At 41.2% G+C, this 25,632-nt stretch overlaps 1 protein-coding gene across 3 annotated transcripts in view; it reads right to left on the bottom strand.

The window, feature by feature from the left end:
• Window positions 1-25,632, bottom strand: part of ST7L (suppression of tumorigenicity 7 like) — a 108,158-nt gene that overhangs the window by 80,519 nt on the left and 2,007 nt on the right. For all 3 annotated transcript variants that reach the window (XM_061631998.1, XM_061631997.1, XM_061631999.1), the window contains exons 2-8: window positions 21,893-21,975; window positions 20,014-20,179; window positions 19,063-19,117; window positions 15,437-15,552; window positions 13,617-13,695; window positions 7,078-7,232; window positions 1,122-1,219 (exon numbers count right to left, since the gene is read on the bottom strand). In XM_061631998.1, the coding sequence (XP_061487982.1) occupies window positions 1,122-1,219; window positions 7,078-7,232; window positions 13,617-13,695; window positions 15,437-15,552; window positions 19,063-19,117; window positions 20,014-20,179; window positions 21,893-21,975 (752 nt within the window). The remainder of the gene's footprint in view (window positions 1-1,121; window positions 1,220-7,077; window positions 7,233-13,616; window positions 13,696-15,436; window positions 15,553-19,062; window positions 19,118-20,013; window positions 20,180-21,892; window positions 21,976-25,632) is intronic.

Raw genomic sequence — 25,632 nt, 5'->3', positions numbered from 1 at the left:
GAGCTTTTACTGAATTGAGGTTTCAGACAATGACTACAGCAGTGTTAGAAGGTCGATATAGGGGCGTCCCGAAATCCCAACGCTTCTGTATATGTGGAAATGGGGAGATAGAGGATCTTTCTCATTATTTACTGAATTGCTCACTTTACAAAGTGCCGAGACGCAAATTCTTAGACCCGTTTATAAAACCCAGGGAGGCTCTTAGTCCTGATAACTTAATAGCAGATTTATTGGCTGACAATTATAAAGAGGTTATCCTGGCGGTCGCAAACTTTGCGCTTGCAGCAAAGCACATTAGAGCTCATTTTGTCAAATCTAATAATGATAAACCCTGAATAACTGTGATATGTCTTGTCTGCTCAAAATGTTGTTTTAAATTGATGTTTTATATTTGTATAGTATATTTTGCAATGGCCTATGGCTAGAAGCAATAAAGTATTTCTCTGTCTCTCTCTATTAAATTCATTATGATCTCTCTACAATCACTCAGTTACTATTTGTGGAGATTAGATCATTATGAAAATGCTTTCACCAAAAACCCTGAGTGTCTAATAACATAATCCAATACATCAGTGGTTGGAACAGGATCTGGCTGGCATCCCAGATCCTGAGCTCCCCAACACCTGGCTGGCCACTTTGACAAGTTGGCAAGGCTGTCCAACTGTCGATCACCATGACACCTGGTAACCCATTTTTTCCTTGTAGCATAGCTTGAACTCTGCTGATCCAAGAAGAGCAGAAGTCAGCACCGATCAACGTTGACTTCTCCCCCTGCTTTTGGCACAGATTGGCTCCACTCAGGAGTTCCCAAGTAGAACCAATCCCAATGCGGCTGCCATGTCATGCCAAATTTCAAAATGGCACTGAATGCAAGCCCCACTTCGCAAGCAACAGTCAGGAGCACATTTTAAAGCTCCCAATTGTACCTTTACAGTCTGCTCTGGACCAGACATCATAGATGATGTCAAGTGTGAGGTGAGTGTGACTTGAGAAAAATCAGCCTCACAGATTGGAGGATTCTCACCACTGCCATACATGTCTACTCAGAAATATGTCCCATTGACATTATCGGGGCATACTCCCAGCTAAGTGGGTAAAGAATTGCAGGCTGAATTACTTACATCTCTCATCATTTTTACTGCTTCTTTAATTCTTCCAAGCTTCCTTGCACACATAGCTAGTCTTCTTTTCACATAAACCAGTACATTGGTGTCTCTCCCTAGGAAAAAAAGCTACATGAAATATATCAAAGCTATCATACTTCTTCTAACTCGGGCATTAATTTTGTGTAGGATATATATGTATTTATCACCCACCCTTCACCCAAAGGTCCCAGGGTGGGTACAACAGTTTTAAAATATAGCATTAAGAACAATTAAAAATAACCTAAAATCACAAAATGTAGTTTTCCTGTCCAAAAAGATATCAAAATGATTGACACTGGAACCACTGAACACACCCATAAAATCACAGAAAATGATTTTACAGAAAATACATGTGTCAGATTTATCCATTTGAGTCTGCAAAATGGAGAGAACATTATGGTCTATGAATAGTGAAAAAGACACGCACAGACAGCCTGACATGCCAAACACTGGCTTAATATGCAGCACAACAAATCCAAGGGTTTCTTGAGATCTCCACATCCAAGGATGTGGGACTAGAAGCCCTCTAACGTCCTCTCATCCGAACAATATATTCATAGCCTCAGCATATATTATGATACTCCATCATAATTATAAACTGAAGGTTGAGAACTTGTTTGTGGCCCACATTCCATGGGATAAAACAATGGGAAAGAGAGAACAAATGATATTGTAACCTTGAGCTATTGATCACTTATTGGATAGAGAAATTGCGAGAAAAAGCAAATATTGGGTGACAAAGCCTTTAAACCATTAAGCTGTTGACTGATGGTGAATGAATCTAACCGAAGACAAGATAGTATTTACCACACTCCTGTTTATTTAAAAGCATTTTAAAGTACTAGTGGCTCCACGAGCTAGAGGGAGCCCCAGCTGACAAAGCATCAAGGCGAGTTAAGCAGCAGAGCGAGTTCGGCAGCAGGGCGAGGAGGCCAGGGCCCCCCACTCTGCCCGTCTGTTCCCTGACCTCAACTAAACCGCAGTCTCCAACCCATCGACGTAATAAACCTTAAACAAAACTATGCAGGTAAGAAGCCAGCAGGGGTGTGGGGGCTTTCCAGTGTTTTGCACCGCCTGCAGCATGTACGACTATCTGCCTGTTGGACAGAAGTTGTGGGTATGCTCTCGGTGCAATGAGCTCCTGGCTCTCCGGGAACGACTTCATTTCCTTGAGGCCAAGGTGGCGGACCTGGAAAAGCTGAGAGAGGCAGAGATGTGTGTGGAGGAGGCCTTCAGGGACGTTATAGCTGTGTCCCACTCCAACGATGATAGCTCTCCTGCTATCATGGAGAACGATGGTCTCGGGGAAGGAGAGCATCCAGCTGAGGAAGAGGGAAACGATCCCTTAGAAGGGACCCATTCCTTGGGGGATGAGCAGCTATCCTCTCGTGCCGAGGATATATCTCCAGGGTGTGGAGGGATCCTTGTAGTGGGTGATTCGATCATTAGGAACATAGACAGTGGGGTGTGTGATGGGCGTGTAGACCGCAAGGTGTTCTGCCTGCCTGGTGCGAAGGTTGCGGATATCGCCCGTCGTTTAGATAGTTTGGTAGACAGTGCTGGGAAGGAGTCAGTGGTCCTGGTGCATGTTGGCACCAACGACATGGGGAAATGCAGCCGTGAGGTCCTGGAAGCAAAATTTAGGTTGCTAGGTAGGATGCTGAAAGCCAGGACCTCCAAGGTGGCTTTCTCTGAAATGCTACCAGTTCCACACGCAGGACCAGCCAGACAGGCCCAGCTTCGCAGTCTCAATGCGTGGATGAGACGATGGTGTCGGGTGGAAGGGTTCGGATTTGTTAGGCACTGGGGAACATTCTGGGACAAGCCGGGCCTGTACAAAAGGGACGGGCTCCACTTGAACCAGAATGGAACCAGACTGCTGGCACTTAAAATTAAAAAGGTAGCAGAGCAGCTTTTAAACTGACTGAGGGGGGAAACCCGACAGGAGCTGAGAAAGGTCCGGTTCGGAAAAAACCTCCCCCCTGGGATAAAAACCAAAGAAATGATGAAATTTTAAAAGGGGTAGGCCTAGAAGTAGGCATTGTGAGAGCAGGGGCACAGGATATAAATTCAGAAGAGCAAAATTACCACAGGCCTAACCACAAGTGCCAAAGACACTTGAAGAGAGACACTGCTTACAAGTGCCTGTACGCTAATGCTAGGAGCCTCCGAACAAAGATGGGAGAACTGGAGTGCTTGGTCTTAGAGAAGAGCATTGATATAGTGAGCATAACCGAGACCTGGTGGAATGGAGAAAACCAGTGGGATACGGTTATCCCTGGATATAAACTATATCGGAAGGACAGGGAAGGACGTATTGGTGGCGGAGTCGCTCTATACGTGAAAGAAGGCATTGAATCCAGCAAGCTCGAAACCCCGAAAGAGGCAGACTCCCCCACAGAATCGTTGTGGGTGGTGATACCGTGCCCCAGGAGGGACTTAATACTGGGAACGATCTATCGTCCCCCTGATCAAAATGCTCAGGGAGACCTTGAGATGAGATATGAAATTGAGGAAGCATCCAAACTAGGAAATGTGGTAGTAATGGGTGACTTCAACTATCCGGACATAGACTGGCTGCATATGTGTTCCAGTCATGACAAAGAAGCAAAGTTTCTAGATATTCTAAATGACTATTCCCTAGACCAGTTGGTCATGGAACCGACCAGAGGGATGGCAACCCTGGACTTAATCCTCAGTGGGGACCGGGACCTGGTGCGAGATGTAAGTGTTGTTGAACCGATTGGGAGCAGTGACCACAGTGCTATTAAATTAAACATACATGTAACTGGCCAATTGCCAAGAAAATCCAACACGGTCACATTTGACTTCAAAAGAGGAAACTTCACAAAAATGAGGGGATTGGTAAAAAGAAAGCTGAAAAACAAAGTCCAGAGGGTCACATCACTCGAAAATGCTTGGAAGTTGTTTAAAAACACTATATTAGAAGCTCAACTGGAGTGCATACCGCAGATCAGAAAAGGTACCGCCAGGGCCAAGAAGATGCCAGCATGGTTAACGAGCAAAGTCAAGGAAGCTCTTAGAGGCAAAAAGTCTTCCTTCAGAAAATGGAAGTCTTGTCCGAATGAAGAAAATAAAAAAGAACACAAACTCTGGCAAAAGAAATGCAAGAAGACAATAAGGGATGCTAAAAAAGAATTTGAGGAGCACATTGCTAAGAACATAAAAACCAACAACAAAAAATTCTATAAATACATTCAAAGCAGGAGACCATCTAGGGAGACAATTGGACCCTTGGATGATAAGGGAGTCAAAGGTGTACTAAAGAACGATAAGGAGATTGCAGAGAAGCTAAATAAATTCTTTGCATCTGTCTTCACAGTGGAAGATATAGGGCAGATCCCTGAACCTGAACTAACATTTGCAGGAAGGGATTCTGAGGAACTAAGACAAATAGTGGTAACGAGAGAGGAAGTTCTAAGCTTAATGGACAATATAAAAACTGACAAATCACCGGGCCCGGATGGGATCCACCCGAGAGTTCTCAAAGAACTCAAAGGTGAAATTGCTGATCTGCTAACTAAAATATGTAACTTGTCCCTCGGGTCCTCCTCCGTGCCTGAGGACTGGAAAGTGGCAAATGTAACGCCAATCTTCAAAAAGGGATCCAGAGGGGATCCCGGAAATTACAGGCCAGTTAGCTTAACTTCTGTCCCTGGAAAACTGGTAGAAAGTATTATTAAAGCTAGATTAACTAAGCACATAGAAGAACAAGCCTTGCTGAAGCAGAGCCAGCATGGCTTCTGCAAGGGAAAGTCCTGTCTCAGTAACCTATTAGAATTCTTTGAGAGTGTCAACAAGCATATAGATAGAGGTGATCCAGTGGACATAGTGTACTTAGACTTTCAAAAAGCGTTTGACAAGGTACCTCACCAAAAACTTCTGAGGAAGCTTAGCAGTCATGGAAGAAGAGGAGAGGTCCTCTTGTGGATAAGGAATTGGTTAAGAAGCAGAAAGCAGAGAGTAGGAATAAACGGACAGTTCTCCCAATGGAGGGCTGTAGAAAGTGGAGTCCCTCAAGGATCGGTATTGGGAGCTGTACTTTTCAACTTGTTCATTAATGACCTAGAATTAGGAGTGAGCAGTGGCCAAGTTTGCTGACGACACTAAATTCTTCAGGGTTGTTAAAACAAAAAGGGATTGCCAAGAGCTCCAAAAAGACCTCTCCAAACTGAGTGAATGGGCAGAAAAATGGCAAATGCAATTCAATATAAACAAGTGTAAAATTATGCATATTGGAGCAAACAATCTGAATTTCACATACACGCTCATGGGGTCTGAACTGGCGGTGACCGACCAGGAGAGAGACCTCAGGGTTGTAGTGGACAGCACAATGAAAATGTCGACCCAGTGTGCGGCAGCTGTGAAAAAGGCAAATTCCATGCTAGCGATAATTAGGAAAGGTATTGAAAATAAAACAGCCGATATCATAATGCCGTTGTATCAATCTATGGTGCGGCCGCATTTGGAATACTGTGTACAGTTCTGGTCGCCTCATCTCAAAAAGGATATTATAGAGTTGGAAAAGGTTCAGAAGAGGGCAACCAGAATGATCAAGGGGATGGAGCGACTCCCTTACGAGGAAAGGTTGCAGCATTTGGGGCTTTTTAGTTTAGAGAAAAGGCGGGTCAGAGGAGACATGATAGAAGTGTATAAAATTATGCATGGCATTGAGAAAGTGGATAGAGAAAAGTTCTTCTCCCTCTCTCAGAATACTAGAACTCGTGGACATTCAAAGAAGCTGAATGTTGGAAGATTCAGGACAGACAAAAGGAAGTACTTCTTTACTCAGCGCATAGTTAAACTATGGAATTTGCTCCCACAAGATGCAGTAATGGCCACCAGCTTGGATGGGTTTAAAAGAAGATTAGACAAATTCATGGAGGACAGGGCTATCAATGGCTACTAGCCATGATGGCTGTGCTCTGCCACCCTAGTCAGAGGCAGCATGCTTCTGAAAACCAGTTGCCGGAAGCCTCAGGAGGGGAGAGTGTTCTTGCACTCGGGTCCTGCTTGCGGGCTTCCCCCAGGCACCTGGTTGGCCACTGTGAGAACAGGATGCTGGACTAGATGGGCCACTGGCCTGATCCAGCAGGCTCTTCTTATGTTCTTATGTTATGTTCTTACTACCATACACCTTAAAAAAGCCTACCAAGACTGGTCACATACAATGGTGCAATGTTAATGCTGTGTGATAGTTGCCATAAGTTTTTTGTTTTTTACTGAATATCAGGGTAAAAAATTTAGAGTCGGCTAATAAGTATCACAATGTAACTAATATAGGACTGTATTTAACGTTGCTGTTCTGTGAATGGAAGGACCTCTTTCTGAGAGTGCAACTTTCCTTCTGTAAACAGCAAAAGAACTATAGATAACACCCATAATATTTGAAAATAGGGCTAATACTGCAATCCTAGACAAACTTAACTCATTGCATTCACTTGGGGTATGCTTAGACATGTATAGAAAAATAAATGGACTGCCTTCAAGTCGATTCCGACTTATGGGCGACCCTATGAATAGGGTTTTCAAGGTAAGCGGTATTCAGAGAAGGTTTACAATTGCCTCCCTCTGAGGCTCAGAGGCAGTGACTGGCCCAAGGTCACCCAGTGAGCTTCATGGCTGTGTGGGGATTTGAACCCTGGTCTCCCAGGTCGTAGTGCAACACCTTAACCGCTACACCACACTGGCTCTCTATATGTATAGAACTGCATTGTAAATCATTTGGCACTTTCTGCAATTAAAATGCAACCTATGTAACTATTGACTGTATTTGCAATACATGTATGTTTAACTTTCTGCTCAAGTAGGTTTCAATCCATCGTTAAAGATAGCTAGTGCTTCTGTGGATCTAAGCAAGACCAATCCAAACTCCATTGGCCATTTTGAACTATTTGCAAAGAATACTTACTAAGCTGTGCTTCATGCTGTGGACTCTGGGAACTGCAGTGCTGAGACTTTCTATAAACTGTTTCCCCTGCTCTCAGAGCCTGCTTAAAATATTTCTCAGCATCCACAATAGTAGTTGCTTCTTCCTCAGCCAGGAGGACATATGCTGTGGCACAGCTGAGAGAAAAAAATAAAATAGCATATTAAAAAGAAAGAAAGCCATAGGACTTATTTTGCATGTACACAAAGTGACATGAATGATTACAATTTTATCCACTACAGTAGCTAAGCATTCTTACAAATAAACTCTGATGAAATAAGATGTGGAACAAAACTATTTTCATCCAAACAGTGGGTGGAATCCAACTAAGGCATACCATTAGTACAAGGCTTTCCACTTGCACAACATGACTTCGATCTCCTCTCCTCCCCCTACATGTCCTTGAGCCCTCCCCAAATCTGCTCCAGAGGGTGGTGGTTGTTGTTATGTGCCTCCAAGTCAACTACAACTTATGGCGACCCTATGAATCAGTTACCTCCAAGAGCATCTGTCATAACTACCCTGTTCAGATCTTGTAAGTTCAGGTCTGTGGCTTCCTTTATGGAATCAATCCATCTCTTGTTTGGCCTTCCTCTTTTTCAACTTCCTTCTGTTTTTCCCAGCATTATTGTCTTTTCTAATGAATCAGGTCTTCTCATTATGTGTCCAAAGTATGATAATCTCAGTTTCATCATTTTAGCTTCTAGTGAGAGTTCTGGTTTAATTTGTTCTACACGCAATTATTTGTCTTTTTTGCAGTCCATGGTATCCACAAAGCTCTTCTCCAACACCACATTTCAAATGAATTGATTTTTCTCTTATCAGCTGTCCAACTTTCACATCCATACATAGAGATCTGGAATATGATGGTCTGAATGATCCTGACTTTAGTGTTCAGTGACACATCTTTACATTTGAGGATCTTTTCTAGTTCTCTCACAGCTGCCCTCCCCAGTCCTAGCCTTCTTCTGATTTCTTGACTATTGTCTCCATTTTGGTTAATGATTGTGCCAAGGTATTGATAATCCTTGACAAGTTCAATGTCCTCATTGTCAACTGTAAAGTTACATAAATCTTCTGTTGTCATTACTTTCGTCTTTTGGACGTTCAGCTGTAGTCCTACTTTTGTGCTTTCCTCTTTAACTTTCATCAGCATTCATTTCAAATTATTACTGGTTTCTGCTAGTAGTATGGTATCGTATACATATCTTAAATTATTGATATTTCTCCCTCCAATTTTCACTCCTCCTTCATCTTGGTCCAATCCCGCTTTCCGTATGATATGTTCTGCGTACAGATTAAACAAGTTGGGTGATAAAATACAACCCTGTCTCACACCCTTTCCGATGGGGAACCAATTGGTTTCTCCATATTCTGTCCTTACAGTAGCCTCTTGTCCAGAGTATAGGTTGCACATCAGGACAATCAGATGCTGTGACACCCCCATTTCTTTTAAAGCATTCCATAGTTTTTCATGATCTACACAGTCAAAGGCTTTGCTGTAATCTATAAAGCACAGGGTGATTTTCTTCTGAAATTCTTTGCTCCGTTCCATTATCCAACGTATGTTTGCAATATGATCTCTGGTACCTCTTCCCTTTCTCAATCCAGCTTGGCCGTCTGGCATTTCTTGCTCCATATCTGGTAAGAGACTTTGTTGTAGAATCTTGAGCATTACTTTACTTGCATGGGAGATTAAGGCAATAGTTTGATAATTACTGCATTCCCTGAGATTCCCTTTCTTTGGAATTGGGATGTATATGGAATGCTTCCAGTCTGTGGGCCATTGTTTAGTTTTCCATATTTCTTGACAGATTTCAGTCAAAAATTGGACTGATTCAGTCTCAGTAGCTTGTAGCAACTCTATTGGTATGCCAGCTATTCCTGGTGATTTGTTTCTTCTAAGTATTTTAAGAGCAGCTTTCAACTCGCATTCTAAAATTTCTGGTTCTTCATCATATGGTTCCTCCGTGAATGAATCTGTCATCCTGGCATCTCTTTTATAGAGTTCTTCAGTGTATTGCTTCCATCTTCCTTTTATTTCATCTCGGTCAGCCAGTGTGTTCCCCTCTTGATTATTCAACATCCCTACTCTTTGTTTAAATTTCCCTTTCATTTCTCTAATCTTTTGGAATAGGGCTCTTGTTCTACCCTTTTTTGTTGTCCTCTTCTATTTCTATACAGTAACTATTGTAATAGTTCTTTGTCCCTACGTACTAGTCGCTGTATTGTTGCATTTAAGGTTCCGACTGTGTTTCTATCTCCTTTTGCTTTACTTCTCTCTTGAACCATTTTAAGAGTTTCTTCAGTCATCCATTGAGGTCTTTCTTTTTAACTAGAGGTATTGTCTTTTTGCATTCTTCTCTGATAACGTCTCTGACTTCATTCCATAGTTCTTCTGGTTCTCTGTCAACTAAGTTTAAAGCCTCAAACCTGTTCCTTATATGATCTTTATATGCTTCTGGGATGTTATTTAAATTGTATTTTGGCATTATGATTGCTTTGTTGGTTTTCTTTAGCTTTACTCTTCGATACGACCAGTTCATGATCTGTACTGCAGTCTGCTCCTGGTCTTGTTTTTGCAGAAAGTATGGAACTTCTCCACCTTCTGCTACCAATTATATAATCAATTTGATTCCTATATTGACCATTTGGTGATGTCCACGTGTACAGTAGTCTTTTTGGTTGTTCATAAAATGTGTTTGCAAGAAACAAATTATTGGCTTCACAGAATTCAACAAGTCTTTCTCCTGCTTCGTTTCTGTCTCCTAGGCCCCATTTACCCACAATTCCTAGTTCTTCTCTGTTCCCTACTTTTGCATTCCAATCCCCCACGATTATCAGCACATCTTGTTTTGGTGTGATCAATTTCTTCCTGTACTTCTGCGTAAAATCTCTCCAATTCCTCTTCTTCTGCATTTGCCGTCAGACCATACTCAAATGACAGAAATGATTCTAAGAGAACCCCCAAGCTATGAACCTGCTCCTTCAGGGGGAGTGCAACCCCATCCAGGACATGTTGGACATCCACCATCCGGTCAGAAGAACCACCCACTAGCAGCATCTCAGTCTTGTCTGGATTGAGCCTCAGTTTATTAGCCCTCATCCAGTCCATTGTCGCAGCCAGGCACCAGTTCAGCACATTGACAGCCTCACCTGAAGAAGATGAAAAGGAGAAATAGAGCTGCATGCTATCAACATACTGATGGCAACGCACTCCAAAGCTCCGGATGACTGCACCCAACGGTTTCATGTAGATGTTGAACAGCTTGGGGGACAGAACTGACCCCTGCGGAACCCCATACCGGAGAGTCCAGGGTGCCGAGAAATGTTCCCCAAGCACCACCTTCTGGAGGCGACCTGCCAAGTAGGAGCAGAACCACTGCAATGCAGTACCTCCCACTCCCAACTCAGCCAGTCTCCCCAGAAGGATACCATGGTTGATGGTATCAAAAGCTGCTGAGAGATCAAGGAGAATCAACAGAGTCACACTCCCCCTGTCTCTCTCCTGACAAAGGTCATCATACAGGGTGACCAAGGCTGTTTCTGGGCCAAAACCAGGCCTGACACCCGACTGAAATGGATCCAGATAATCGGTCTCATCCAAGTGTCTGGAGCTGGCCTGCAACCACTCGTTCAAGGACCTAGCCCAGGAATGGAACATTTGCTACCAGCCTATAGTTATTAAGATTTTCTGGGTCCAGGGAGGGTTTCTTCAGGAGTGGTCTCACTACCGCCTCTTTCAGGCAGCCAGGGACCACCCCCTCTCCCAGAGAGGCATTAATCACTTCCCTGGCCCAGCCAGCTGTTCCATCCCTGCTAGCTTTTATTAGCCAAGAAGGGCAAGGATCCAGCACAGAAGTGGTTGCACCAACCTGTCCAGGCACCTTGTCAACGTCCTCAAGCTGCACCAACTGAAACTCATCCAAGAAATCGGGACAAGGCTGTGTTCTGGATACCTCTCTTGATTCACCTGCTATAACACTGGAGTCTAAGTCCTGGCGGATGCTAAAGATTTTATCCTGGAAGTGCCTAGCAAATTCATTACAGCGGGCCTCAGATGGTTCTACCATGTCCCTGGGGCCAGAGTGTAATAGCCCCCGGACAATTCTGAAGAGCTCCGCGGGGCGGCAGATTGATTTGATAGTGGCAGCAGAATATTGTTTTTTTACTGCCCCTAAATAGAGCTTACCATAGGCACTTACCAGTGTATAATTGCATCCACTAGGAGTTCGTCTCCATCTGCACTCAAGCCGTCTCCGATATTGTTTCATTGTCTCAACTCTGGGGTATACCATGGAGCTGTACGAGCTCTACACAGGAGAGGGTGCTCAGGAGCAATCATGTCAATCGCCTGGTTCATTTCTGTACTCCACAGCTCGACCAGGGTTTTGACAGGAGCGACAGCCCTATCAGCCAGAAAACTCCCCAGAGCCCTTTGGAAACCATCCGGATCCATTAGTCTCTGGGGGCGGACCAACTTAATAGGTCCCCCACCCTTGCAGAGGGCAAAAGTCACTGTAAGTCTAAACTTCAGCAAGCAGTATTTGTCCATGACAGAGGGACTGATGTAAGGCCCCCCACATTCAGATCACCAACTCCATGTCCAGTTGCAAAAAACAAATCTAGAGTATGCGCTGCTACATGTGTTGGGCCAATGCCATATTGGGACAGTCCCATGGTTGTCATGGAGACCATGAAATCCTGAGCCACCCCAGATAAGGTGGCCTCGGCATGGATGTTGACATCCCCAAGAACCAATAGTCTGGGGGATCTCAACAGTACACCCGAGACCACCTCCACCAGCTCACCTAGGGAGTCTGTTGGGCAGCAGGGTGGGCGGTACACCAACAGAATCCCCAGTCTGTTCTGCTGACCCAACATAAGGTGCAAACACTTCAGACCAGTAGTCACAAGGACAGGGTGCTTGCAGAGGGAGATGGAACTCTTATAGACCACAGCAAAAAACCCCTCCCCGACCCTCAGGTCTACCCTGATGCTGGACCAGGTACCCTGGTGGGCATAGCTGGGAGAGACTGACTCCTCCCTGCTCACCCACCCAGGTCTCGGTTATACATGCTAGATTGGCTGCCTCATCCACAATTAAATCATGAATGAGGGAGATCTTATTATGCACCGATCTGGCGTTTAGGAGCAGCATCCGGAGGCCTGAGAGCTGGCTGATAGGGCAACCAACAAACCTGCGGGTGTGGGGAGGACCGGAACAAGGCACAGTCGTTAGCTGCCTGGGCTGCGTTTCCCTTACCTGGCAAGTCCTCCTCACAAAGCCATATCTCCCTCTACCCGTCACTAAGCTAATTGGGCCCCCCTCAAATCATAACACTTGGCTCTGAGTCCTCTCTCCCAGGCACATGACTCAAGACCCACAAAAAGGCAGACATGATATTTCCATAAACATGAATAGATGTGTTCAAGTATTCTAAATGTCTGTAATGCAGTGGTTCAAATATCCGTGAGGATACTAGAGACATATGGAAATCCAGCCTTTAGGGCTACTGCTGCACACATAAATCTGCTATTACTTCCGTCTCCTCACAGCACCAACATCTGTAGGGTGAAGTTTTTTCTTCCCTAAAGATTTTAATTGGGGCACTGGGGATGGGGAGAGACTGTGCATTTCACCCCTCTTCTTTCAGTCATAATAAAGGGAAGACAGCACTCAACACTGACCAGTAGGAACTATGGCTGAGGCATTGGTGCATAATAGTGGGAGATGGTGTATGCACAAAATATTGCTAGGAATCATGTGGGAGTCAGAATCAAAGCATGCATGCCAATGTATATTTAAGTGCACTTGGATAGTCAAATGTACAAAATAGATTTGCAAAGGGACACAGTCTAAAAAGGTATGGAAACTTCTGCTGTACTTTCTCTCTCTTAACCAGAACATTGTGCAACATACACAGAGGAAAAAAAAGATTCCTGGAAACTTTTCTTGTTTAAAAATTAACTAGCAAGAAGGTTGCAACAGTTGTCTTTATTTTCAGTTGAAGAATATGAGAAGTTCTCCTTGCCATTTTTAAGGCCTTATCTTATAAAAGTTACATACTAATATTTGGACACAATTAAAACAAACATTTTATTTATTTAGATTTATATCCCACCCTTCCTCCCAGTAGGGCAGCAACATAAGAATGTTGAGTCCTGTTAAAGCACATGCTTAGCTCATATTAATTGCACTAAAACTGATGAAGATTCAGAAGCTCTTTACTTTGTTAATTTGGTTCAGCACCAAGACAGACTTCTGTGAAGTATCCACTTCAGACTGCATATTGGAAAAAACACAACTTCAAAATGGCCAGCAATAAAATCCTCTCCTACATGTTAGTTTTATAGGTTAAGGTTTAAAAACTAAACATGGGTATAAGTGCTATAACCCAGCAAACATTAAATCACCTGAACCTGCTGATCATATGAATAGACTGAGAAATTACTTATCAACACTGTATAGCTTCAATTTTACTTCATAAAATTAGGTTGAGACTCGTGACCACACTTACTCATTATTTAATTCTAAAGCTTGATATGCTGCTTTGATTCGGGCCTGAGGGTTCCTCTCCCGCCATGCCTTCTGCATAACTGTTTGAAAAAATAGGATTTATTTAAGGGCAGGTCACAAACATAAGGATTCATGAAGGAAATATACATTTAAGAATAAAAGCTATTACCAGATTGAACATCAGCCCCTATAACAAGGGGGGGAAATCAAAAGGTGGCCAACAAGAAAAAAAAAACAGACTTCAAGTAATAATTAGTCCCGGATGGCTAATGAAAGTCTGTCCTTTCTCCTTCTGCTAACTGCAAGGTAAGCTTGGCCACTGATGAACTCTGGGTAGAATGAGTGTGGTTAAGTGGCAGTCAGTGCCATAAGGCTGGTTGTTGATTCCTCCCCTTCCACCAGGTGCTGGCAATATGAGTTCTCAACTTTAGCCAAGTAGTGAACAAGATTCTCATCACAACCACTCGCTTGGCTGGGTTCAAGCTTTTAGAAACCAAACCTAAAAGGTAAACATACACAAACTGTGCAATCCTATACATGATTGCACAGAGGTGAGTCTTATTGGTTTCAATTGTGCTTACTCCCACCAGGTGAGTAACTGTAGGATTGCAGCCCGATTTTCCTCAATTTTAATAAGAACAGGGGAGAATCTATACATGTTTCTTTTGGAACTAAACCTGCAACTGTCCAGCAAGAATAATGTGGAAAATGTTGCGAGCATTTATATGAAATCATAATGTTATTTTTGGCTTAGATGAGACAATATACAACATTCATATAACAAAAAACAGTTCTCGTATCACTAAACATATCAGATCAATGTGCAGACAGCTAACTTTTGCTGATTTGGATGAACTAGTAAGAATTAACACATCAGCTGACAAAAGCCAGGCATGACAAAAGCCAGTACTTTAAAGATAAGAAAAGACAATATGTAACCCCCAAGGCAATTTGATGCAATCAGAACAAGTACAAACTGATAATCTCAAGGTGTTTTTTAAAGAATTAATTCAACATTCACAAGTACATGTTTCCAGGCCCTTCTATTGTGTAGCGTCAAACTCCAGAGGGATAGCCAGCAAGAGTGTCTTGAACTATCACAAACAATACTGCTGAAGCCTGACTTGAAGGTAACAGTTCTTCACGTAATGACAGGGTAATATTGTCTACCATTCTAATCGCTCCCTTTCCACCTTTCAATGGGGGCATATTCAAATATTGTGTGAACCGCAATCATTTATTTATTTATTAAATTTATATCCTGCCCTTCCTCCCAAAGTTCTGAGAGAGCACAGAAAAGGCTCAGAATGCGGTTATGGATGCAGAATCTAGCATCGTGAGAAACGGAACGCTTATTTTAAAAAGAACAAATTTCTAGGCCTGGTGCTGCAAAATTATGTTTGAAGATATGTCGGCACTGCCTCAAATTCAGAAGTGTGGCTGAATTTCCAGTGGCTAGAGGTGGAGTTGCAGTTATTTGTTCTTCCCCATTACAAGCCAAAGCAGAATTTAGCAGAATAAGTTATGTTAGAAATATGCATAATTTAGACAGATCACAGAATTTGACTCTTCTTGGTACAGTATTTTTCTTTAGAAAAAAGTACAAACAGGACTGACAACGTTCAATAGAAAGATCCAACTTATAGAAGGATATTTCAGGATATGAGACAACACTGGGAAATGTAGAGTAATATATTTTTTACTCTACTAGTAAATATACTGATTTACTTTTTGGACTATTTAGAACAAGCATTTCCAACATTCAAAACTACACACAGGCACTCTGCTTTTTATCTTTCACACAGGGCATACTATTGATACCTGCATCTGAAGGTCGAACTGAATCTGTCTCACATGTGAAAAACGTCTGATGATCCTGAGCAGATAAGTTCATGTCATAGTATGTAAGTGGCTCCTTTCCAGTCACCCACGTATATCTTAAAAAAAGGAGAGGAAAAAGAAAAAGGAACACAAGATTTAGAAAGGGAGGGTTCATCAGCAACCCATTCCTATATATATCTACTTAAAAGGAAGCCTCATTGAACTCAATGGGATTTGCTCCCACATAAATATCTACAGAATTACAGCCTAAAGGAGTTATTTATATAAGAAACTGATAAGTGTATTTCACTAGGCAATTTGACCTTTATTATATGCACAAGCTAGATTATATGAGGAGAGAAAGATTTATAGAAGGAAGGAGGTAGCTACAGTTAAGATTTTCTCCAGTGAGGGATTATCTATCTTGCAATGAACTTTCACTACAAGTTTCAAAGATGGCTGGAACTTTTTTAGTGGAGATACGTATGGATGTGAAAGTTGGACAGTGAAAAATGTTGATAAGAGAAATATCAACTCATTTGAAATGTGTTACTGGGGGAGAGCTTTGCGCATACGATGGACTGCGAAAAAGACAAATAATTGGGTGTTAGAGCAAACTAAACAGAACTATGACTAGAAGCTAAAATGATGAAACTGAGGTTATCATACTTTGGACACATAATCAGAAGACATTCAATAGAAAAGACAATAATGTTGGGAAAAACAGAAGGGAGTAGAAAAAGAGGAAGGCCAAACAAGAGATGGATTGATTCCATAAAGGAAGCCACAGATCTGAATTTACAAGATCTGAACAGGGTGGTTTATAACAAATGCTCTTGGAGGTCGCCGATTCATAGGGTCGCCATAAGTTGTAATTGACTCGAAGGCACATAACACACACATGCATTAAGGCTCATGTTGGCCATTACTCTCTTTGTACTTAAGAAATGATAAATTCAAAGAAAAATAGTAAATTCAATGTATCTGTTACAGTATTTTATTTAATTAAAATCGTTTATACACCACCTTTCAGGACTGTTGTCCTCCCAAGGTGGTATACAAGATTTCATTAAACAATGATATGCTATCAATTTAAAATCACATTACACAACCTTAAAACTGAGCAGCAGCAATAATTTATCACTGTAATAAATAAAAAAACAGGCTGAAATAAAAAAAATTAAGATTTTTCTTAAAGCTTTCCAAAGATGAGGCCACATGAGTTTCCTGGGGGAGGGAATTCCGAAGATGCAGGGCCACCATCAAAAAGCCCTGCCAGTGAAGAAATGCAACCTAAAAGAACTGCCCTACACCAGGGATGGCAAACATGCTGCACTCCAGATGGACTCCAGCTCCTATCAACCACAGCGAGCGTGGTTAGTGGTTAAAGATGATGGCAGCTGGAATCCAACAATATTTGGTGGACACCACATTGGCTACCCCGCCCAAGAAAAAAGCAGACTTTCAAAAAGTAATGAAATAAAATTATCTATCCAAACAAATTCATCTTTATACAGTGCCTTGCAAAAGTAATCAGACCCCTGACCAATGCTCTCGTATTACTGAATTACAAATGGGACATCGTAATTTCATTCTGTTTGATATTTTATTTTGAAACACTGAAACTCAAAATCAACTATTGTAATGTGACATTGATTTTATGTTGGGAAATGTTTGTAAGAAACAAACTGAAACATGTTGCTTGCATATGTATTCAACCCCCACACATTAATATTTGGTAGAGGCGCCTTTCACTCCAATAACAGCTTTAAGTCTTTTGGGGTAGGTATGTACCAGCTTTGCACACAGTGTCAGAGGGATTCTGGCCCATTTTTCTTGGCAGATTAGCTCCAGGTCATTCAGGTTGGTTGGACGTCGCTTGTGGACAGCAATTTTCAAAGAGCGCCACAAAATCTCCATGGGATTGAGATCAGAACTTTGACTGGGCCACTCTAAGACATTCACCTTTTTGTTCTTGAGCCACTCCAATGTTGTTTTGGCCTTGTGCTTGGGATCACTGTCCTGCTGAAAAGTGAATTTCCTCCCAAGCTTCAGTTTTTTAGTGGACTGAACCAGGTTCTATTGCAGTATTTCCCTGTGTTTTGCTCCATCCATTCTTCCTTCAATTTTAACAAGATGCCCAGTCCTTGCTGCTGAGAAGCATCCCCACAGCATGATGCTGCCACCATCATACTTCACTGTAGGGATGGTATGTCTTGAGGCATGGGCAGTGTTAGGTCTATACAGTTTTGGCCCAGTGTATCTGAAGGAACGCCTCCAGAATCACCGATTGTGCCGCCTGACGAGATCAGCCTCGCAAGACCTTCTCTCGGTCCCACCGGTGAGAACAGCCAGGCTGGTACGGACCAGAGAGAGGGCTTTTTATGTTGTGGCCCCCACCCTCTGGAACTCCCTCCCTTGCGATCTCAGACATGCTCCCTCCTTGTCAAGCTTTCGCCGAGCCTTAAAGACCTGGCTCTTCAGGCAGGCCTACAAGATTGGAACAGATTAACTCTATGTTATAATGAACTGAAGGATGGTTTTTAGCTTAAATTTGTTGTGTGATATATATATATGTATTGTTTTTTAATCTTGTTGTAAGTCGCCTAGAGTGTCTCTAACCCGGACAGATAGGCGACTGAAAAATAAAATTTATTATTATTATTGTGCCACACATAGTGCTTTGAGTTTTGGCCGAAAAGCTCTATCTCGGTCTCATCTGACCACAAAACCTTTTCCCACATTGCAGCTGGGACACTCTCATGCTTTCTGGCAAACTCCAGATGTGCTTTCAGAGGCTACCTTTTCAGTAATGGCTTCCTTCTTGCCAGGCCAGCGTTATGCAGAGCTCTTGATATGATTGACTGGTGTACCATTACTCCTCTGCCAGCCACGGAACTCTGTAGCTCCTTCGAAGTCATGGTTGGCCTCTCCGTGGCTTCTCTCCCAAGTCTCCTCGTTCAAGCGCTGAGTTTTGAGGGATGGCCTTTTCTTGGCAGTGTCTGGGTGGTGTGATGCAGCTTCCACTTCCTGATTATTGATCCAACTGAGCTCACTGAGATATCCAAATACTTGGATATTATTTTGTACCCTTTTCCTAATCTATGCATTTGTATTACATTATCTCTCACTTCTGTAGAATGATCTTTGGTCTTCATTTTCCTTCAGATCCACAACCTGACCAAATGTGACAGCAACTTTAATGGTTCAAGAGTGGAGGCCAATGGTAAGGTAATTGTGTCCTCCATAGGGCAATTTCTTTCATCTGTTTAAACTGGGGGCTTTCACAGCACAGGGGTTGAATACTTATGCAAGCAACATGTTTCAGGTTTTTATGTTTCTTACAAACATTTTCCAACATAAACCCATGCCACCTTACAATTAATAATTGATTTTGAGTTTCAGTGTTTCAAAATAAAGTATCATACAGAACAAAATTACAATGTAGTATTTGTAATTCAGTAATATGAGAGCGTTGGTCAGGGGTCTCATTACTTTTGCAAGGCACTGTATATGGAATTTACAGGAAGGAATAAGAATACTAGGTTGGGACAAACTAGAACATCAGGTTCTATTTCCATTTATTTTACAAAAATTGTTACATTATTATAAGAAAGATAAAATACCTGCTATATTCTGCTCCTCTAAAGAGATTGAGTGGATTTCTCCATACTTTGCACTCTGTAAAAAGAAAGTTTAATCTCAAAATTAAACACCAGATTTTTTATATATATAGAGTTCCTCTGTACATTGAGGCCTAGTTCAAGTACACTGATTTCAGTTCAATAAACACAAGACCATTACTTCTGAACTTGGGCCAGAATATAAAGATTTGATTCTTCTACATAATCAGAAATAAGCAAAGGATTAGCATGCTCCTTCCTCTCTCACTTGTAGCTTCCCCTTTTCACTTTCCTGTTTAGCACTAGCTATAACATCCAAATCTGCAAACCACAACTAGTGCTTGCTTTCTAAACTAGATTTATAAAGCATGGTTTGAAGTTGGTTCCTCATTTTGGTTTGGAGGTTGAGCTCTAACCATAGAGTGCAGAGCTGGGTGTCATGGCGAATTGTGGCTGGTGCTAAACCGGAAAGCTAAAAAGGGGAAGCCACAAGAAAGACAGAAGGGAGAACATGAACCTCTGGTTTGTTTCTGATCCTTCCAACTACATTTTGGATGGCTGTCTCAATTGAGCTACCACTTTAAGAAAGCAACTTTTCCTAACAGTGCAAAGTAAGATTTTCAAAAAGCTGTCATACAGTTACATATAGCAAAAGTTCTAAAGGCAGAACATTACATAAAACTAAAAATTGTATTGATTGGGAATTTGCTAGGGTTCTGAAAAATGAATTATTAAACTCAACATCCCACATGTCGCCACCAAAAAAAGGACTTGCCCAATCTGACTTACTTTGCCAGTTCCCTTATTTTGCTTTTCCTAACCAGGATGAAGGCATTAGCTGATGCAAAGCTGAAACCATTTACAAAAATAAACTTTACTTGTATTTACAGGTGTTGGCTAAGACCAGTTATTGCAAAGTACATTTGCACAAAGCCAGATGTTAGCAGCAATCACCTGACAGATTCTGCCTGTTTGTCTCATTTTCTCCGCTAGTGGCAGAGAAAGTTGCCTGTGGAGAATTGGTACTCTCTGCTCCTCCAATAAATGGTCGCAAATGGCTCACAGAAACCTGCTCAATGAAAGACGTGCCATATTTTCTGAAATACCACCATTCAAATATCTGCAACAAGAAACAGAAAAAATTGCAATACACAATGGGGTCAAAAATCTCAGTCATGCCATTCTCTCACAAAACAATAGGCTAACTGTCAACCATTATTTATGGTTCCTTCCACCAAATAAGGCTGACTGTCTGCCCACAGATAATATGAGAGAAAATATTTTTTTCTAAACACACTTCTTTAAGAACATTGTCAACTGCAAGGTAGTAAACAATGCTCCAAAATTTCAGCCACTTACTGTTTTTCTGTAAACAAAAAAAGTGCCATAGACATAAAATAGCTCAAGGTGTCTTATTGGTTTTTGCCACTGGTCTGTTTTTGTCCCAGCCAATGGAACATATTGGGGTTAAAAATATTTATTGTAGTTATATATTGTGTTGTTTTTTATCTCTTATGTACACCGCTCAGAGAGCCGTCAGGCTTAGGGCGGTATATAAATGAAATAAAATAAATAAATAAATAAATCTTGTGGGGTTTTTCAAATTAAAAACTAATCCAGGGAAGCAGACAATTGCCTTTACTCCAATATCACACACATGGATTTGCTTTGGAGCATTTTACTACCGTGAGATAGTACAATCCTCCTAAAACCACTTGTGAAAATTTATTTGTGGTGCCACATGAGGATTAAGAGTAGGCCAATAGGCTACCTTTTACATTTTCTACATAGAAAAAAATGAGTTCTGAGTGTCCTGTATCAGAGAATAGGCTCTAACAGGCAGGATCCAGGCAAAAACAATGCTATTCTGGGCAAACTTGATAAAATATGGGTACCATGAGCCATTTACTTGTGTACTCGAGATGAACAAGAAATGCCTGAAGGCAAGTAACATTTTCACCATATTTTTGGTTGCTGAACTGCTCTTTGTATAGGCTTATGATCAAGAAAAGAGCATTGCGGTCCAACAGTGGCTACACATAAGGCACCCTAATAAAGCTGTGATGAGGCAATGCTCGGAGAGGCAACCAAGTTCTGCAAATGACTTTCCAGCCTGACCAAGATGCTTCAGCATACTGCTGGAGAAGGCACAATACTATTGTCACAGATGCACCTTACAATGTTATAAGCCATTACTTGTATTATTATTTTTTGCTAGTAAGGTCGTGGGAAACAGTAAGGAATCATGTCAAAATGAATAAAAACGTTGGTTTCTTTTTCTGTATTAGAGCACCACCTAGAGTTCAGTTGGTGTATCAGAGGTACAATTCATCAGTTCACAAAAAGTCTAATTTTAAATATTAATATGTGGCATTGCTAACACAAAGACCCACCAACCTTCACCATATCTCTTTTTCATCTTCCAAGAATCCCAAGAGGTACTGAGAATGCAGACATGAGTTACTCTTAGTTGCTATATCCTCAAATAACATTAGAAAAATAGACTTTTCCTTGGACTGAGGTTTAACAATAACAACGGAACTCTGGTCAGGAGCGAGATCAAACAATCGTCATTTAGTTTGCAGTCTACCCTAGTTATATGCATTAACCTCTAGCTTCTTTGCCTTAAACATCTTAGCAATAAAAAAAACTTTATCTTCCAAGCATCTAAAGTCTGAAGATATCTATACAATACTTGTGACCAGCACTTAAAATACAAACTCAAATTGTAATATAATCTCAGTTTTACTGTATTTCTCAGTTCTGCTATATTTCTTGTTCTGCAGGATCAACAAAAATTCCAATAAGAGAGTAAATATAGAAAATTACTTACAAATATCAGACCGGATATCAAAGAAGAAGTCCCCGTAAGTGCAACATAGAATTTTGGAGTCAGCGTGCTCAAGAAAACAGTCACTGTCAATGGAAAAGGACAACTTTGTCAATCAAACCATTTGCCTCTCAGAGTGTCTTCAGACATTATTTAAGCAGCACCTGAAGAAACACTTAATTCCACCTTTGACTGGGATACTTTTTGGAATGTTTGAATCAGAAGTTGTGCTAGCTGTGGATACAGCCAATGCAAGTTTTTCTTTGAACATTACAAGAATAATTCCATTAAGGAAGCTAGAATTGTTTCTTAAAATGTCAGAATCTTCCAGTCTTATTTGGCTTAGTAAATGGCATTTACAGAAGAACAATTATAATGTTATTAGGCAAACTACCAAACATAAAAATAAGTGTTGATGAAAGTAATAGGTTGCTATAGTAGAAGAAACTATAGTAAGAACATAAGAGCTTGCTGGATCAGGCCAATGGCTTATCGAGTCTAGTATCCTGTTCCCACAGCAGCCAACCAGATGCCTATGGGAAGCCTGAGGGCATGACCTGAGCACAAAAGCACTCTCCCCATCCGCGACTGCTAGCAACTGTTATTCACGTACATACTGACTCCAACTGTACAGGTAGAGCCTAGCCATCATGGCTAGTAGCCATTGATAGTGTTAGGTCCAAACCCAACACGCGAGCTGTCTCTGTGTACCTCAGCTCATTCACCCGGGAGGGGGTGCGGAGATGAGTGCAAATTTAACCCACTATCAGAGATCAAGTAAGCACACCACAATTCCTTTGCAAAGGGGAACCCAATACTTACAAGCCAAAGGCAGGTCAGAATGGGAACCCTGTTTATTGATAAGTCAGAGAATATATAGTCTCTCCCCGAAGGTTACAATATTGGGGAGCAACGTCATGAATTATAAAGAAACACTTGATTGTCACTATAACCTCAAGATATGTAAAAAGAGGCGAAGGGGTAGAGAGGAAGAACATAAGTGGAAACATCAGAATATCTTTCAGACTCTGGGTCTGCATATTTCACATGTCCTTGAGATAAGCACTCTGCAACTAGGAACAAAGGGAGATACATAGGAGGGGCCCCAGCTGCAACCGGGCGCCCCTCAAGTGGTGACAGATTTAATATTGCTGGTCTTGCATTTCAAAGATTCACAAGTTTTCCTTTGTGGGACAAAGGAAAACTTTAACACTTCTATGCATGTTATGCTTTGTAACTATGAGCGAGGTAATAAGCATGAATGTGATACAAGATTAAAGGAGGGGAGGTTTCCAGCTTAAACCGGCTTTTATTCTCTGAGCCACTGGAATGTAAAAAGGTCAGGTCACCAGGAAATAAACCCTTGTTTTATATCAAAATCAATCGAAAGGCCACTTTGGTTCTGATCTTGACACTGCTCACGTTAATATGGACAAGGTATAAAGCAAAACTATAATATTTAAGGCACATCTTAAATTTTAACCCAACAATAGCATTCTCCTCCATCAATCTGTCTAATCCTCTTTCAAAGCCATCCAAGTTGGTGGCCATCACTATCTCTCTTGGGAGTGAATTCCATAGTTTAACTACACATGGTGTTAAGAAGTGCTTTCTTTTGTCTGCTCTGAATCTTTTAACTGAGATCTTAGCTCTCTCTTGACCTAGAAGATGCCTAGCTGAAAGCCACAGTTTTAACTCAAGTCAGTTTAACCTTTTGTCACTGGCTGTAAGCTTGTGCACATTTACATGGAAGTAAATACCATTAAAATCACTAGAACTTGTTCAAGTATAATGATTACTATCAATGCAAAGTACCTATACTTGCCACAGACAAGAATAGACCTGCAAATGTAAATAATACGAAAGAACCAAACAATACAAATCTATATTCTGTTTCAGATCAATGTTTTCATTCTGATATACCATCATCACTGTATGCCAGAGAAGATAACAATTTATATGTCTCTGAGCAGCACTCAATAACATTTTGATACAGGAAAATGAGAAAGAATAAACTTTTGCAAAATACAAAACACTCCAGAAGTACATTAGATAAATTGTGTGTGGATGTGTCTAGTCATCAAGAAAGATTCACTAAGGTGTTTTAAGACTTAATGCAAGGAAGATTAGGCTGCAGTCCAGTAGTGCATACCCTTACCTGGGAGTAAAAACGAATTAACTCAACAAGGCTTATTTCTGAGTAGACCTGTATATCAAGATCTCTCATAAGCTCAGAAGTTGCAGCATGGAAACTGTTTTACAGGTGTCATTCATTTTCCTTATTTTTCAGACACACGACTGAAGGATAGTGTTCTAGGTTACTGGACAAGTTGTTGAACCTATACTGGCACAAGAAATTTAAGAAAAAAGCTTTGGGAGCTCAGTGAATGAATTTTGCTTTCACTCAGTGCTCATGTCATTTGAGATTTTCCTACATTTCATGGCTGCTTCACACTTCACGTTTTGAAATCTGGCACAAACGTACCAGCATTTGAATAACACAACAGTAGTGTGGCACTCTGAATGGTACCCATTATCACTGGTTTATCACTACAGCCTCTGAAAATTTTATAAGGCATGTGTGGAAAATGTAGCTGGACTTGCCTTCAAATATGAAACAATTATGGCATTTATTCCCACAATATCCATTAAAGCCCTAGCCAGAGCTTCATTCAGAAGTACTGTACTGTAGAGCCTCTTTGGCGGATCTCATTTTAGTGGCAAATGATGGTAAGGAGAGAATAGTTTTCATTTGCTGCATTTTGTGTTTTTATTTTGCTTAAATTACATATTGTTACTCCCTGCAATACTGCAAGAGATACTTTTTTTAAAAAAATGAATTGATCTCAGGTCTGCAGTCTTGTAACACAAAATGCAAAAAGAACTCATTCTCTTTAGCGAACTTATAATCAAGGCTGTGTATAGGCACATGAATTTATGTGGAAGTATAATGTTCCACAGCATGTAGCAGAGGGCACAAAATCCAGCTTCTTGAGAATCCCAGCTTTTACATTAACAGATAGCTAGTGCAACTGAATAGCCCTCAGGGTTGCATATATCATCTTGGTTTTGCTGCTCAGATGAGAGGCAAAAATGCTATTGCAAATCATACTGAGCCACCTCTCTGGCTTCTGGTACTTAAAACACATTGGGGTGGAGGATCCAGCATTTTTGCCACTCCTCTGACTAGTGAAGTTAGAATGATTTGTACAAAATAGCAAAAAGGTACAATACAGACAATGATGTGTTTTGCTCAGTTTCAATTAGTTTTAGAAGTATATGATGGTGTATGGTGAAGTGAAGTATATAAATATATAAATAAATAAAATTGATACTAATTTTTTTCTTGGCACAAAATTTAGATTACAATGGGCAAAGTACAGTTTTTTTAGCATGGCATATATAATGTCATATAATGTTCTGACAAGGGTTCAACATGTTCTGTCTTTGAACTATGAATCTCTAATTTTTCTAGAAGCGTCACCATTTAAGGATTCCCTGTAATTGTAAGAAACATGAATACAGATCACCACAAACATCCATTTCCATGTAGGAACAACATATCTGAAGCAGCTCAAAGCTGCTAAACAGCTGCATGTTAAAAGGAAGTAAATCCCATTGTATCCTGGGGGATTTGCTTTTGAATATGCATGCTTAGGATTGATTCATACAATCTAGACAGATGCTCCCTGAGGCACATTGCTAACCAACCAACAACATACCATCTTGTTAGTGGGTTAGGC

This window comes from Rhineura floridana, chromosome 6, assembly GCF_030035675.1.
Source record: "Rhineura floridana isolate rRhiFlo1 chromosome 6, rRhiFlo1.hap2, whole genome shotgun sequence".
Classification (NCBI taxonomy): Eukaryota; Metazoa; Chordata; class Lepidosauria; order Squamata; family Rhineuridae; genus Rhineura; species Rhineura floridana.
Note: the sequence above shows the minus strand (reverse complement) of the source record. Positions and strands in the feature narration are given on the sequence as shown.